This window comes from Orbicella franksi, chromosome 14 (assembly GCF_964199315.1).
Source record: "Orbicella franksi chromosome 14, jaOrbFran1.1, whole genome shotgun sequence".
Lineage (NCBI taxonomy): Eukaryota > Metazoa > Cnidaria > Anthozoa > Scleractinia > Merulinidae > Orbicella > Orbicella franksi.
This window is the reverse complement of record NC_138158.1, coordinates 11684102-11700494: the sequence shown is the minus strand read 5'-3', so window position 1 is coordinate 11700494 and position 16393 is coordinate 11684102. Positions and strand designations below refer to the sequence as shown.

The 16393-nt window shown below is 37.8% G+C and overlaps 1 protein-coding gene across 2 annotated transcripts in view; it reads left to right on the top strand.

Annotated features, from left to right (window-relative positions):
- LOC145468927 (uncharacterized) overlaps positions 1-16393 on the top strand; it is a 40072-nt gene that overhangs the window by 14309 nt on the left and 9370 nt on the right. The window contains exons 7-17 of one of the 2 annotated variants that reach the window (XM_081452634.1): positions 529-681; positions 1453-1602; positions 2016-2165; positions 4822-4971; positions 8711-8851; positions 9191-9346; positions 10379-10471; positions 11063-11128; positions 13514-13606; positions 15303-15365; positions 16058-16371. In XM_081452634.1, coding sequence (XP_081308760.1) covers positions 529-681; positions 1453-1602; positions 2016-2165; positions 4822-4971; positions 8711-8851; positions 9191-9346; positions 10379-10471; positions 11063-11128; positions 13514-13606; positions 15303-15365; positions 16058-16371 — 1529 coding nt within the window. The remainder of the gene's footprint in view (positions 1-528; positions 682-1452; positions 1603-2015; positions 2166-4821; positions 4972-8710; positions 8852-9190; positions 9347-10378; positions 10472-11062; positions 11129-13513; positions 13607-15302; positions 15366-16057; positions 16372-16393) is intronic. The other variant, XM_081452635.1, reaches the window with a different exon arrangement.

Below are 16393 nucleotides of genomic sequence, written 5' to 3'. Positions count from 1 at the left end.
GATCCAGCTGTGGTGTGGGGCAAGGAATTCTGGCTCACAAAATTGCTGGAAATCGAGCCTATCAAGTGGCGGGCACCAGGCAAATTGACCGGCTGTGAGGACAATTTTGCCTGGCTGGTTTGACCATCTAGCACCTTTTCTTTTTCATACAAAGAAGTTCAGATCTAATAGTTTTGCTCACCTGTGAAAACCAGTTGTCCTCCTGCTGTAAACGCTGACAAAACCCCTGCAATTTATTTGTTTCTCAGATGCAGACATCCCAGCTCAAAGGACTCTTATCACTTATAACGTGAATTCACCAGAGGAATTTTTTCTCTGGTATTATTAGTTTTGGCCAATTCCCATTAGAACTATGTCACGACTTGAAGTGAACCAAGTTGGGCTGGCATTCCTTTACTTCACACTCTTCTTCCTCACACTCTTCACACTCAAGGTTTGAGTGACGCAGACATGTTTCCCTTTCCAAGCTTTGTTTTTCCTGGCTGACTTGTGGGAGAGTCTAACTGAATGTTATGCTTAATAACCTAGGTCCAGTGAATTCAGCTAATTCATGGACAAATCAGGGACCACAACAGTGGGAGGAGACTGGTTCTGTTGATAATCAAAGTGGACAGTTTTCACGCAGTACTATGCCTCAAGACCAATACACCCAAATGGATCAAAATGCACAGCTTCAAAATGGTACAGTATTTTATTCTAAAAAGCCTAATGTGCTCCACAACTTAGTGCTTACATACATTTATCAATTTCAAAGGGGCTTCCAGTTTGGCAATTAGAACTTGTCCTGTTTCTTATTTCTTGCATACTACTGATAAATTGTCAACCATTGGGCAATTTTTTTGTCTCCATCTTTGACCCTGGATGGCATTAATTCATTTTATAACAGGAAAAAAAACTTGTGAAAGCTCAAATGAAACTTGACAACTTGCTTGAGATAATTTGAATTTAAAGTTGCAAGGTGTGTTGAGCAAACTGTCAATCAATATTGGAACATTATGTAGTTGTTATCAAAAGAATATCAGGACTGTAAGGAACAGCAGGCTGTTGTACAACCAGTCTCGATATTTGAGGTTTTTGATGAACTCAAGCCTAAAAAGCGTGATTTGTATGCCAACAGGAATAGAATTGCGATGAGTTAGTACAGGCAATAACTACTTTGACTAGTTACCAGGGCAAGAAAGGTGCTTTAAAATGTGTGTTACTGTTGTGCAATAATTTTTTTTATTATTATCCGAGTCCTCCGGTGAGAATAACTGTCAGTTGGCACTTGCTTAGTTTTGTGATCTCAAAATGTGTAAATAAGTTCTGCTTCAGAATGGATGTAAAGGTGGCAATATTTTGTAACCTTGCACATTTGTAGGGTAGGCATGTTGCTATGTTCTCTTACAGGACTAGGAATTGAGTTATGATTCTGTTAGTAAGTCCTACTTGAATGACTGTCATGCTTACTAGGTCAAGTGAATTCAGCTTCATGGACAAATCAGGGACCACCACAGTGGGATCAATCTGGTTCTGTTGATAATCAGAGTGGACAGTTTCCACACAGTACCATGCCTCAAGAGCCATATGGCCAAGTGGATCAACAGGGACAGCTTCAAAATGGTGCAGTACTTTATGCTGTGATAGTATTGTATTCTGTGGAAGTATTATTGCATAGAGGAAGTGGTAAAAACAATTTTTTACAAACAAGTGCAACGAGCGAGTAAAATATTGTTTTTAACATGAGGGGCCATCAGAAGATCATATGGTGGCAAATGTACAGTGGGCAAGAAGATGAAGCAAATGGAGAAGACCTGGGACAACTTGGCAAAGGACCAGTTGATTTGTAGGCATCATGTTAATTACCTACACCCGATCTGAAGTAATGGGTACAATTGAGTGTGAGTGAGTAAGTGAGTGAGATGAACAGTTGTGAGTCACAAATCTATGCAAGCTTGTATTTTAAGAAATTGAAATAATTTGTTGTAAATGTTATGTCAATTATCAATGACATGACACATGTATATTCTATGTAGGTCCAGTGAATTCAGCTTCGTGGACAAATCAGGGACCACAACAGTGGGATCAGTCTGGTCCTGTTGATAATCAGAGTGGACAGTTTCCACACAGTACTATGCCTCAAGACCAATACACCCAAATGGATCAACAGGGACAACTTCAACATGGTACACTACTTTATGTTATGATAGTATTGTACGACAATTAATAGTTATTACTTAGAGGATATTACTTGGCAGCGCGAAGATACAAATTTCATTTTTAGTGCAGAGTGCACTATTGGGATGGTTTTGGGGGCTGCTTGCCACCAAGGCTCTAAGGTGCTATGGTGCTGAGGTGTAAACTTTAACATTTGTTTAATTAGTGATACATAGTGATAAATAGTCTAGAGGGAAGGAAGTGGTGGGGGTGAGGTAGGAAAGGTACATGTGTACCCAAACATAAAACATGTTCCATCTTCATCAGTTAGGTTTGAACATTGCAAAGCTATATCCAAGCTATATCCAGGCAGGAGAGGGTTGAACATAAAAGAATCTTGCTCGCCTTGTGGTACTATTCTCTTTAGAACAATACTAATTTGCTCTAAATACATGCGCAGATTAGTTAGCATCAGTGTCTTCTGTAATAATATTATATTAGGTGGAGGATACATTGTGTATGGGATCACATACAAATGTTGGGTGGTTTTCCTTATGGTAGAACCCAATGTGTAAGAGGCATGCATTCTAACATCATAAGTGTTATATACTAATGTTAATTTCCACACGGTTTTTATATGTCGTGTGATGACGGGTAGTGCCACTTGTCCCTTTTTGGTGCAAAAGTGGAATGTATCTTTTAGAAGTACCCACTGGTCGGTTCAACAAATATCATTTGCTGTTTTCAAACTACAATCGTATGTTTGTCAGGGTTTAAATAAAGAGGGGAAACGTATAGCTTCTCCTTAGCGGCTTGTTTATTTCTTGCCTTAATTGCGTCTGTAAGAGAGACCAAAAAGTTCCCAAGTTAGTGGCTTTAATATTCTGCAAATTGTAAATTTGTGACAAAAGAAACCAGGAAAGTGGTCAAATATTGCTACAGACTCTGTGGCACCTAATAAAAGGGCAAATTAATTTAATCAGTCTTTGAGGAGACTTGTTCACCAATGCAGGATAGTATCGGCCAAGTGGGGCTGTTTACCTTCAATACTTCTTGTTGAACAAGTGAATTCCAGGAAAAACCCACTCCCCCTTCTCGACAGATGGGTTTCTGGAAATTCCCTCAGGAGGAGGGGAGAGGGGTCAAAGGCTATGGAAATCCAGGTAGGAGAGGGTTGAAGATAAAAGAATCTTCTTCAGGGATCATTTCCAACTGTATGTAACCGTGTGACATGTGACACATGAGCGCTCTCTGAACCTGAAAAAAGTTGAAATCTGCTAGAATATTGCTGGGCTTTCTTTCCTTATATACTTTAAGTTACCTGCACAGGTTCTTCCATAATCACAGTAAACATGCAGTAAACAAGTGACAAAAGGATAAACACGAAGAAAGTTGTCGCAACAAAGCTCACAAGGAATGTGTGTTGAATGCCTGACACTGTTTGTATTGTGGTACCCAGGCCTAGCACACTGCTGAGCTTAACTGTTGACAAAATAGCTGTCATAGGAAAGAGTTTCAAAATTCATGACTCTGTTATGGTCTACTTAAAGTCGTTTAAATCCAAAAGAGCAGAATGTTTATGACTACAGGATCTTGGTCGCAATAGTACACATCACACACAATTCTCCAAAACCTGAGAAATCTTCCGCAGTACTTCAAGATTTTCCTAAATAGTTAAATAAAACAGCTTTCCTATTGGTTGCAGAGGTTCTTAACAATTTTTCTGGTTATTTACCTTTCAAACCAAACAAAAAATCTCTCTTGTTCCTCAATTAAAGTGCTTGAGCGAATGTTAATTAGAACAACAAGGCATCAAATTACATCTGCTTGTAATTTGATAAACTTTCAGGTTGTGTTTTTTGTGGATAATTTCCGAGAATTTGCAAACCTTAATGTAGTTTATGAAGAAATATTCAAGCTACATATTTTGATTGAGTTAGGGCAGGAATATTTTTAAAAAGGAACTCATTTATAATGAAAGATACGGCATTCTATTTTGGTTTCATGTGCGTGGAGTTAAATCTTGTCACATAACATGATTTTCTTTTGGACAGAGTCAGTCAGACACAGTTTGCTAAAACATTTGGTGATAGCTAGGTGTATTTGAACTACTCGTGAAACAATTGGTTAAACTATCGTCAATACAGAATTTCCTCGTTGTAGGACTTGGCAAGAACACTGCCTTGAAATTGAAACTGGTTCATCAAAAGATTGCACAATCCCGCACAATTCCCCACACAATCAAAGTTTTTTCCTGCTCGATTTGCCTCCAAAATTCCACACAATTTTATTTATTTAATCCAGATAGGAAGGGGGGGGTGGTTTATCTTGGAAATCCAGGTGGGAGGGGGTCTAGTGCTTCAGGAAATCTGGGTGGGAGGGGGGGGGGTTAAAAAGCATGCCCATCTGTTGGGGTTGTGTAGATTTTTTCTGGAGCAACCCAATCTGTGCAAGCTTGTATTTTGAGTGATTGAAATATTTTTTTGCGAATTTTTGTTGTCATTATTTGCATCTATAATAAAATTCTCAATCATGATTGGTTCTCCACACGCCTATTTGTCACGTAATCTGTGCACAATCACATGATATTTATACATCAGCATTGCTCACACGATTACGCCCTGAATTGTACTCTACTTGGTCCAATTACTATCATTTATCACTGACATAATATATTCTATGTAGGTCCAGTGAACTCAGGTTCATGGACAAATCACAGACCACAACAGTGGAATCAGCCTAGTTCTGTTGATAATCAGAGTGGACAGTTTCCACACAGTACTATGCCTCAAGATCAATACACCCAAATGGATCAACAGGGACAGCTTCAACATGGTACAGTGCTTTATGCTATGATAGTATGGAATGATTATAGTTGTTACAACAGGGGATATTACATGGCAGAGCAAAGATTCGGATTTTATTTTGGAGTCGTAAAAACAATATTTTACGAAGAAGTAGAGTTACAATCTCTGTAATCTTGTTTTTAAATCATTGAAATATTTTGTTGTAAATGTTATGTCATTAACCCATCAACGCCTGTGGGTTGATGTGCACTGTGTACATCTTACATTTTCGTGTGTACATCTTACATTTTCCTCAAAAATGTAAGATGTGAGATGTGTACTTTTTTACTCACTGCTGGAGAGAAATGCAATAAAGTTAAATATTTGATGAAAATCCAAAGAGAGACGATTTTGTTCCATTCAAAACACTGATAAACAAGTCAGAATCTAATTACCAAATGGTCACATCGAGTCAGGTAATAGCACAATCTTATTCTGTTGCCACATTTAACATTAACAATAAAACCACTTTCAAACTAATACACAATGCTATTGGTTAATACAACTGAGGAGTGTTTCAATGAGAAATACTGAAGGTAGAGATCGTTACTTGACCGAGTCACCTAAAGACCTGATGAAACAGATTGGTGGTTTCAGTAAGTGCCACAGAGTCTGTGGCAATAATTCCAAAGTTTCTCTTCTTCTTGGGAAAGTTTCAGCTGAATGTGAACTTTGCTCTCTTTCATAGAAGAGGAGACTATAAACAAGCTGCTAAGGAAGAGCAATGCATTCTATTCCTTATGTGAACCTTGGCAAACACACAGTAGTTATAAAACAGCAGACAACATTTCTTAAATAGAGCTTGGGGTGATTCCAGAAGATACACAGTCACAGTAGTTTTTTGCACTAAACTAGAGAGAACTGATGTTGCCTGAAATATAGCTGCTATCCAAGGTCGAAACAAGAGTGTGGTATTACTCAGAAAATAGAAAACTAGAAGTAATTGTAGATTATGCGTGCGTTCGTGTAAAGGTGTTAAGGCAAGGTTGACATTCTGGTCTATTGGAAAGGTGTAGCTATGTTGTGTAGCACATTCGCATATGTTTACTTTAGAAAAGGGTATTGTTAGATTAGCTTAGCTCTGGTTCGTCATTCATGAGGTACTACATGTAGTTTGTTTTGTTTTGAAAGTGTAAATCAGCAGTTCCATAAAGCTGATGGGAAACTGATCTGAAAAAACAATCACCACTGCCATCAACATCATGTGGCTTTAAACTGATGTGTTTAAGTTTATCAGATAGATGATCCCAGGGCAAGTTGCCTCTAACATTCTCATCAGGAAAAACACCTTTTAAAGTAGACGTAATTGTCGAATTGACATGTGGCTGTGATTTTAATGCTGGCCGTGAGACACACTCTTCTCAGTGTTTGTCAGAGTTGTACAAAGTGAGATGTACACGACATAGTTTCATATTCTTAAAGAAAAAAACATATTTACTGAAGAAATTTTCACGTTCATGCCACTTGCACAAATACTTTTAATTGCAACACAGAAACCTAATGAACGAATTGTATGGAACACTATTTTTCAGAATAATTCGATTTTTTTGTCTGACTGATATTCTCTTCAAAACTTTAAGAACCCTGCGAACAGGAATCCGGGAAGGTTCTGTATCCCTTGTTCTTCTCTGATTTTCTCTTGTAACAGACCAGATTCTCTTACATTGTGTAAAATCCCTTGCAATTACAGATAAACAATTACTCTTTTCAATTATTTCTATTTCTTGGCCTTCTTCAGCATTACAGTTAGCACTACATCCACACCATGTTAATTCCTTTTCATATTCAAGGCAAAGAAAACTATTCACCGAGACCTTAACGGGAAGTCGTGTATGACTTGCAGTAACAAATTTTCCAGACATATGACGAAAAATTGTAGCTAAATTCCTAGCTACGTAACTTGCATGGTTAGATTTGCGACCAGAAATCATGGCTAAATGCCGAGCTACATAACTCAGATGGTTAGATCTGCGACCAGAAATCATGGCCAATTTTCAAACTTAACCACTCAGTGAGTTAAATTTCTGACCACAAATGATGGCCAGTTTTGGAACAACACCACTCGGTGAGTTAAATTTCCGACCACAAATCATGGCCATTTTTGGAACAACACCACTTGGTGAGTTAAATTTTTGACCACAAATGATGGCCGCTTTCCGAGCTACACAACTCAGCAAGTTAGATTTCTGACCACAAATTATGGCCAATTTTCGAACTACAGTGTACACCAGTCAGTGAGTTAAATTTCTGAAAACAAATCACGGCCGCTTCCCGAGCCACACAACTCAGCAAGTTAGATTTCTGACTACAAAGCTCAGGCAGAGGAGTGAAATAACACAGCTGAAGTTGAGCTTCATCAATGCAGTTGTTTGTTGCTGATGATGGGCAATTTCGTCTAACAGGGCCAAACTCTACTTTCGCACTAGAAGTCATACATACCTCCTTTAGGTATTGATAAATGTTAACAGTGATATCTTTTAGTCTCGTGATATCCAGTCAGAAAGACTTGAAAAGAAAATTGACTACTTACAGCTTCCAAATTACAGTGTAAATGTCCACGAAAACCCGCACTTGAACGAAACAAAGACCCGCACTCGAAAGAAATGTACAGCTCATGGTTTGGCGATGATGTCATTCATTTCGCCCCTGCTGCAGGGCGGCCAGATCAGTGTTGCAACTTCAGACGAAGGTCCACCGTCCCATGAAACTTGACTCAAGTCTGCGTTAGGACTGTGTTCTACGAACGCAATAACACGTGGATCTGAACTTGAGAACGGACTTAATCATACCAGTGATACTAGAACGCATGCATCTTACATGTTGTGTTCTACCACAAGGAAAAGCACACAACGTTCGTAATCCCATATGAGATGTATCATTCACCTAATGTATAGTTGACACTGATGCTAACTAATGTGCACGTGTGTTTTGAGGAAATTTCTTTTGTGCTTAAGAGAATAGCACCACAAGGTTAGCAAGAGATTTGTGGAAACATATAAATGTAGTTTTGTATTATTACAGGTAAAGCAACGGAAATATGTCATGTTTTGCGTAGTGCACACGGGTAGCTACCCATCAGGCCCACCTTCCTGCAAGGCTAATTGATGAATTGAAATAAATTAATTAAACAAACAGACAGCAGCCCCCTAAACCATCCCAATAGTACACTCTGTACCAAAAAGGAAGGACGTAAAAAAAGAAAATTAAAACCATCGAAAAGCCTAAAGATATAGGACTCTTTCTCATTCAAAAACTTCTGCATGTGCGCAAGCAAAAATTCTTAAATGTGGTGCTAGTGGAAAGAAAGGCATGCTGTCATGTTGCAAATGCCTTTTTGAATAGATTGCAGCAAATTTGGCTCTTATCTAGGCTGAAAATGTCCAAATTGTCAAAAAAATGTGTTTTTGCCAAAAGCTCTGGTGTTAATTAAGTTTAACTTTATTGAATTTGTTGCATGTAAAAAGAAAAGAAAAGAAAAGAAAATAGCATCAGCAACTGGAGCAGAAAACAGGATGATTTCCCATTTGATATACAACCCCAATAAATATTAACAGAATAGTAATAATTATGATCATAAAGGTAGCACTAAAAGTAGTAATAATTATCATATAATGTTATTTACAATCAAGTTAATTTTAAATGACTTCATTAACTTACACCCTCACTACTTGGAAGATTATAAGAAAGGGTTTTATGCATTAATCAATGACATAATATATTCTATGTAGGTCAAGAGAACTCACCTTCATGGACAAATCAGGGACCACAACAGTGGGATCAGTCTGGTTCTGTTGATGGACATTTTCCACACAGTACGATGCCTCAAGACCCATACAACCAAATGGATCAACAGGGACAACTTCAACATGGTACTGTACTTTATGCTACTCTTACACAGGTATCATGTTAATATAGGGCACAAAGAAAAACAATTGTTAAGCTACACATTTTTGGAAGAAATGTTTGCACTGTGAAATCAAAATGTTACATATTTTTTACATCTTTATCAGACGTTAACTTTTTAAGTAGTAACATTACAGTTTCCTTGGAATTTGGGTGCAGTGTAAATCCCTATCAAAACATTCTGAGTGAGAACTGGCAAGATACAACAAAAAATATGGTTATCAAAATAATTGTATGTCAGCACTGAGACTTGCTGAACCCTCGCTGAAATATTTTGATAAAATTTTATCTATGTTATCCCATAGGTGAGATGAATCCAGCATCATTTACAAATCAGATGTCACAACAGTGGGATCAGGCTAGTCCTGCTGATAATCAGCACTCCGTTATGACTGGCCGGCTACCATACAATACCACATCTCAAGAACCATACACCCAAACAAATCAACATGCACAAACTGGTACACTTCTCTTTGCTTTGAGAGTAATGTGTGATTGTCTAGGGCATGAAGTTAATATTACTTTGTTGTCCTTTTTGGAGACAAAATACAGATGAAAAATAGGCCTGCTACTAGTCATTCAAAACTTTATCTAAATCCTCTTCACAGACACTTTGAAAACGCCAAGAAGCAGCTGTCATTTTGTTAACAACGGCACACTGCTACGCTACTCACTATCTATCACAGAATAGATAGTGAGTAGCGCAGCCAATCAGAGAACAGCATTTGTGATAGAACGGTAGTAGATTTATACTTAAGTACAATAGTACTACTTCAGTATCTATAATGTGTGCAAGGTTGGATTACCTCTCCCTTAAAATTCCTTGATCTCTCCATGCTGACAATGGATATTGTGGTTCTTGAATGAGATCAGCTGTGAGACTGAAGAGTTTTGTGCATGTTTATTATTATGTTGTAAGACTTTGCTCCAACTGTACTATTTATATACACTAGATTCCACTTAAGAAATGGAAAACATGCACCGTGTTTCTATCCAGTTACAGAAACACAAGTGGAAGTTTGGGAGAATGAAAAATGCCGTGGGAACACTAGCTGCAGGCGAGTGTTTCCACAGCTTTTTCAAGTTCTCCCAAACTTTTACGAGTGTTTCTATTACGCAATTAGATTATGAGCTTGATTACCAGCCACTGTTCAGGAAAGGAGCCACGCTAGTACACCAGACTTGAGAGACCAGTGGAAATCAAACCTAAAACTGGAATAAGAGCGTTTTATTTATTTATTTTTTTTTTCACCCTAAATGTGACCAAAACCTTAATTTATACCCCTAACTAAGCGAGACGATAAGCATCCCAGCCTTCGTATGGGACTTCCACCCGACCCCCAGGGATATTGCCAAGACTCAAACTTTTAGTGTTTGGAAAGTAATGTACACATTCCCACCATTTGATCGCTTATCCTACACCACACCTCCTGTGGAAATACTGGCACATGGATTTCACATTAAGCACTTCTGATGATTTCTCTAATTTCCAGGTGGTCAAAGCTGTCACAAATTTGGCAAAGTTGGGCACTTTTCTCGAGAATGTCCCAACCAAGCAGAACATGGAGGGAATCAAAGGCGGAGAGGTTAGCTCTCTGGATTTTATTGAATTATCAGGAATTATTTGTTTTTTGGTCCCTGATTATTGAAAGAAAGATTAATCTGATCCATTATCCCCATCAAATTTCGGTTAATTTTCTTTAATTTTAAACTTTGGACAATATGACTAAGTTATTGTTTGGCCCAAAGCAGTTTAGGCTAAGCTACCTGACAACTTTTCTGCATCATATGTTTTATTATTTTCGCAAGGATGCGTGATCTAGATGTCTTGTTTTCTAGTCAACAGGGCTTGTTGACTTTTGAATCAAGTTGCCGCTTTAGAAACCAGTAATTCAATTATTCATGTCATGAAGAGAGTTGAAAAATGGAATCAATTTTGCTCTGATTTACTTAACCACTTTGTTGTTGATTATTTTTTTACTGTAATCTTGTCTTTACTTTTCTACCAGCATTAACGCACACCATTGCTGTTTTCTTCCTCGCAAACATTCTTTGCATAGCAAAGCTAATCTTTGCAGTATACATGTTGAAAGTTTGTCACTTTTGAATCTGTTTAAGGGGTGAGTTTCCATGAGTGTACTGTAGATCAATGGCTTGCTTCTTGTAACTTATTTCAGGAGACCAAAGCTGTTTTAAATGTGGAGAGACTGGTCATTTTTCAAGGGAATGCCCATCTTCAGGGGGTAGGGTTTTTTGCATTAAAGCATTACTTTATTTAAGTGCACCTAACCCCCAAAATTTTTTATCGCTAAAACGAATCCAATTGTTATTCAAAGCGTTTGGAGAGAAAAATTTTTTGAATGTGGTTGAATCCTTGATTGTCTAAGCCCTTTCAAAGTTGCGCCTGAAGTGTTACACGACCACGTTTCAGGGAGTCTGGGGCGGTGGTTGCTGATGACGTCTACCCAGGAACCAAACACAATGGTGCCTCAGTCAGCTCTCTGTATTTGCTCGAGAAAATGGAAAACAAAACTAATCATTCCAATATATTTCGGGACTAAAACGTCCAAGTTTTGTTTCAGAATCATTTCTTTTTCATCACTGGAGTCAGAGTTAGGTTTTGATTCAGAAGACACCGAAATAAACTTCGATTGAGCATGTTCGATAACTGTGAACTCACTGCTTAGGGCTTTGAGAACAATTTGCAATATTTCAAGCGACAACAGGGAAGACTTCTTTGCAGACGAGCTGCTTGTATATTAGGAATGGAAAGCTAGATACGAAGTGGAGAAGCAAGCAAACGAAAAGCAGGAAAGAAAACTCAAGGACTGCTTTGGATGGAAATTTCGTCACCTAGACACAAGACTCCCACGCGTGTTTATAGCACGTTTACCTTTGTCCTTAGCAAGAATGTATTTTCTCAAGGTATGGTTGTTCTATCAAATCCAGTTTGTGTGTTACTTTCTGGAATGCTTCATGTTTATAAGAGCGACGTAAGTGTTGCAGTTTTTGAGACTTGATGACCTCCAAAACACTGGCTTAGATGGATTGAAAGTCGTAAAAATGTTTGGACCCGTATTTTTGAAGCTGCGGGAAGCAAGGCGGAAGGAAACATTTCATACAATTACCGATTTCACATTGTCACATGTTTTAAGTCGTAACTCCAAATAACCAGTGTAATTTTTTTTCAGAGTTTGCAGAGTAATTCGTCGGATAAGCGAAAAGGATGTGTTCCCTAAGCGGTCTGCAGATAATATTATGCGGTCATGTTTTTGACACTAATGTATAGAATGTTTGTCGCACTGCTGATGTCCAAACCTTTGCAAAACTCTGTGAGTATAACAATTTTGTGATCATGTAATTCTAAAGGATTAATCTTTGACTTTTATCTAAATCGAAAGAGAAATAAGTGCTGATTGGCGGCGTACAGTTGCGACCTATTTACACAGTATATTTGGTCATAACGCTTCTTGATTGATCACACAACTTTGCCGGCTATGTTATAAGTACTGTGGGACTGGAAGATATAGGTTGTCGGTAGTATTTCAACAAATTGCTGGTTGGCTTTAAGCAGAAAATTTTGAAAATAGTGTTTGAAAGTCTGCGGAACAAATTCCAGTGAGAGTTCTTCAAAGGTTCTCACAGACTCAGTTCGCTTGTTTCAGCTCGACAAAATCAACCATCATTTATGTCTTTATTGTTCCATTGACCGATCATCGCCAGTAAATTGTACAGTATGTCTTTTTTTAGATCTGGGATATTGCTGCAACAGCCGAGAGCACTTCTGGAAGGCATTTCTGCGCACTTTTCGAATGTGTATTGCACCATCCTAAAGGAAATGAGAGGACGTGAGATATTCGACCTTCCTGGGTAGACGTCACAATAGCCGCTGGACCCATTCTCCTCAAACTTGGTCCTGAAACAAAATGGCGGTGTTTTGGGGCTATTTTCGAGATTTTGTCGGGGCACAGAAAATTGAGGATTTAACCAAATCCAAAAATTTTTTCGCTGAAGTATTTCAAATAACATGTAGATTCGTTTTAGCGAAAAAAAATTTGGGGGTTAGGTGCACTTTAAAAGTGTTGACCCTTCTTTCCTCAAGCTTGAATGTCATGCTCTGTTTACCAGTATTTGCCCTAGTTACAAAAATGTTAACTCACTGATCTTTTAAGGTCACTACTCAGGTGCAAACTGCACCACTCAGCTCCAAATTAAACAAGATATCTTCAAAAAGTCATGTTATTCCCTTATTATCAACCAGAAATAACTTGAATGGTCTTTCACCTTACCTGTAAAGTCTCCTTTAAACTATTGTTTTTAATAATGAATTTATTTATTACAACACATAACAAAAAAGATGGATGTGCACCAAATTACTATCCTACTTACAGTTGTTACACCAAACAAAGGAACAGTTTCCATACAGATTAAAACTTGTTCATTTGACCTTTGGAATGAGAAATAGCTCTTTAAACTAATTATAACAACAAGAGTCTTTATTTGTTTGCAAAATTTCCATGTTTACAGCTGTTAGCAAGGTAACCATATTTTTGCTTTGTGTTGCAAAATGTGAATCACATGGGGTAGTTAATTGATTGATTAATGACTGCAAGCCATCACCTTTGCAGTTTTGGACAAAAGTTGTCGGACTTGTGGAGAAGAAGGGCACTTTGCAAGAGAGTGCCCAGCTGGAGGGAATGTCTCTTCGCCTGGCCAAAGAGGTTTGTCATGGTTATTTTCATAACAAAATAATTTAAGACATTGTGTCAACCTGCTACATCCTGCTGTAGCCATGTAACCATTTGTACAACTCAATCATGTGACTGCTTCCCAATCAGGTCTGCAGACATTTTGTTGAGAAAAATCAAGAAGTAGACAAAATGTATGGACTTGATTTTATGTGCCTCAAATTTTTTTGAATATGTTTGTCTTCATAGATTGAATTAATTTTTTTTTTTTATTTTGGTCTCATTTAAGTGTTCAAAATTATTATTACATTGAAAAGTGAACACAAGGCATTTGAAACCTGTTCATTCTGGCTAGTTATTCAGATTGCATCAACAAATAATGTCATTGGGGAACGTCTGGTGAATTGCTGACCAGACCCACTCAAACCTCTGACTGTTTTTTATGCTTTTCACGTTTTACAATGAATTTTCATTTTTCAATGACTGGTATTAATGACTCGACTATAGTCCTATTCAGAATCAAGTGAAAAAACAAAAAAAGGTTTGTCAGTTAATGGTTTTGTTCCTGGTCCTTGAAACTGATTGTTATTATTGGTTAGTCAGTGATATCTATCTTTGTATAATTTGGCAGCCAAATTTATGTACATACCGTAAATCCTTGAAGTAGTGCCTGGGACATTTATTTCAGATTTAGGAGAAGACGGGGGTGCTTTTTTTTCAAGGGGTCGCTCAATCGAGAGGGGGCGCCTATTTAATTTTTCACAAATTGTGGCCTGACAGGATCATTGATCACTGCACGGTAACAACAACAGAAGCTGTTTATCGACACAAAAAGCTGATCCTAAAGTTTAAATCACGGCACCATTAGCACTTGTATTTTTTTTTCCAACTTAACATGTTCACAAACTGAAATAATGTACAAATCTAATACTACACATCACAACCTGTACATCCTTTGTTGAGTCATTACTCGTCCACCAAATGGGAGAAGGGGAGGGCTGCTTATGTGAGGTGGGGCACTCATTTTAAATTTTGGCCTGTAAGAGGGTCGCTTATTTGGAGGGGGTGCTCATTTGAAGGGGGGGGGGGGGCTAATTCACTTGTATATTAGTCTGTTCTGTGCAAATACCTTGAATGTCACTTTTGCATTGGGGGTGCTTGTTGGAACAGGAGTGCGTACCGATAAAACAACAACAATGCTCAAGTGGGGCTGCTTATTGGAAGGAGGGCACTAAGTTGGATTATTACAAAGTTTCATGCTACTGCTGAAAATAAGAAAAAATCGTAGTGCCAAGGCATTTATTGCAACTTTTGTTGTTTGTTTTCCCCGTCCCCCAAGCAAGATGGGTCTTACATAACAGGGGCCTTTGTGTATACTGTATCTTATCTTTATTTCCTTATAATAACAAAAATATTTGATTAATACAAATAAGAAGTGGGTTAGAAGAATTAATTTAATCAAGTTGTTAGAGAACAAAATAGTCAATTGGCATTTTGCATACACTATATATTCAACTCTGTATTTTGTAATTTAAACTGAAGATGACAGAAGATTCTGTTGAAACATGTTTTTAAGAACTGTTGTGTTGTTTCTAAAAATTTTAGCATGTCTGCTACTATCCAGACCTTTTGGCAAGAACAAAATATATATTGAATAAATGTGAATTATTTCTCGCTTTTATTTTAAACAATGCCCAAGATCATTGTTGCTTCTTTTAACATATTTCAGGAGACCAAGGCTGTTTTAAATGTGGAGAGACTGGTCATTTTGCAAGGGAATGCCCATCACAGGGTAGTTTGTTGTTACTACATACATGTATAGTACTAAGCTTTTTTCTCTTATGGCACAAAATCCTGTGAAAAGTCATGTATTAAAAGGTTCCTTATGTCATTGGGACACTCAGTGTCTTAACTGGATAAATCAAATGCAAATGATAAATATATGTCTGGATGGAGGAGAGGGAGTGACTGCATGCACCCTATTTTCTCGATTAAATGCAGGGTCTCCCTGTTGGATTTGTAAATGAGACCCTTGAGGAATTTATATTTGAGGTAAATTGTAAACTTTCGGTTCAATAAATAGAAGATATTTTGCCCTCAGAAATAATAAATAAAAATTAGAATAAACCCCAGGCTTAAATAAACTGCAGAAGTCAAATAAACGCCTGATATGTGGAGCCAAGTTTAAAATAAATGCTGAGGGTGTTTAATTGAGAAAATATGGAATGTGGCAAATGGGCAAATGACAGGAGATAATGAATTTTTCTAGAAGGTGTATTTTAAAGATAAGCGCAATGATTATTTAAACATTGTTTTCTTGGCATTGATTGATTTAAGAACATGACTTTCTCATCAAGAGGGATAATATCACTTACAAGATGTTTGTATTAGTATTATAGCCCCAATAGCCCCCTGGGGATATTGGGCTGGAAATTCTTCTTCCCCTCGCCACACAGTCACATGTTTTTGTTTTGTTTTGTTTAGGACCTGAGAAGAGAATGGCTCCAGTGACATACATTCCACCAGAACTTCCAGATGATATAGATGAACTTTTTAAGGATGCACCTCACAGTGGTTTGAATTTTGACAAGTATGATGACATTCCGGTGCAAGTTACTGGAAAGGATCCTGTTAATCCAATAAAAACTTTTGAGGAAGCTGGAATACTGGAACAGTGTTCAGCAAACATTAAGAAAGCAGAGTTCACTAAACCAACACCTATTCAGAAGTATGCTATTCCTATTGCTCTTAAAGGTAGAGACCTCATGGCGTGTGCGCAGACCGGATCAGGGAAGACGGTACGTAGACACCAACAAGCAA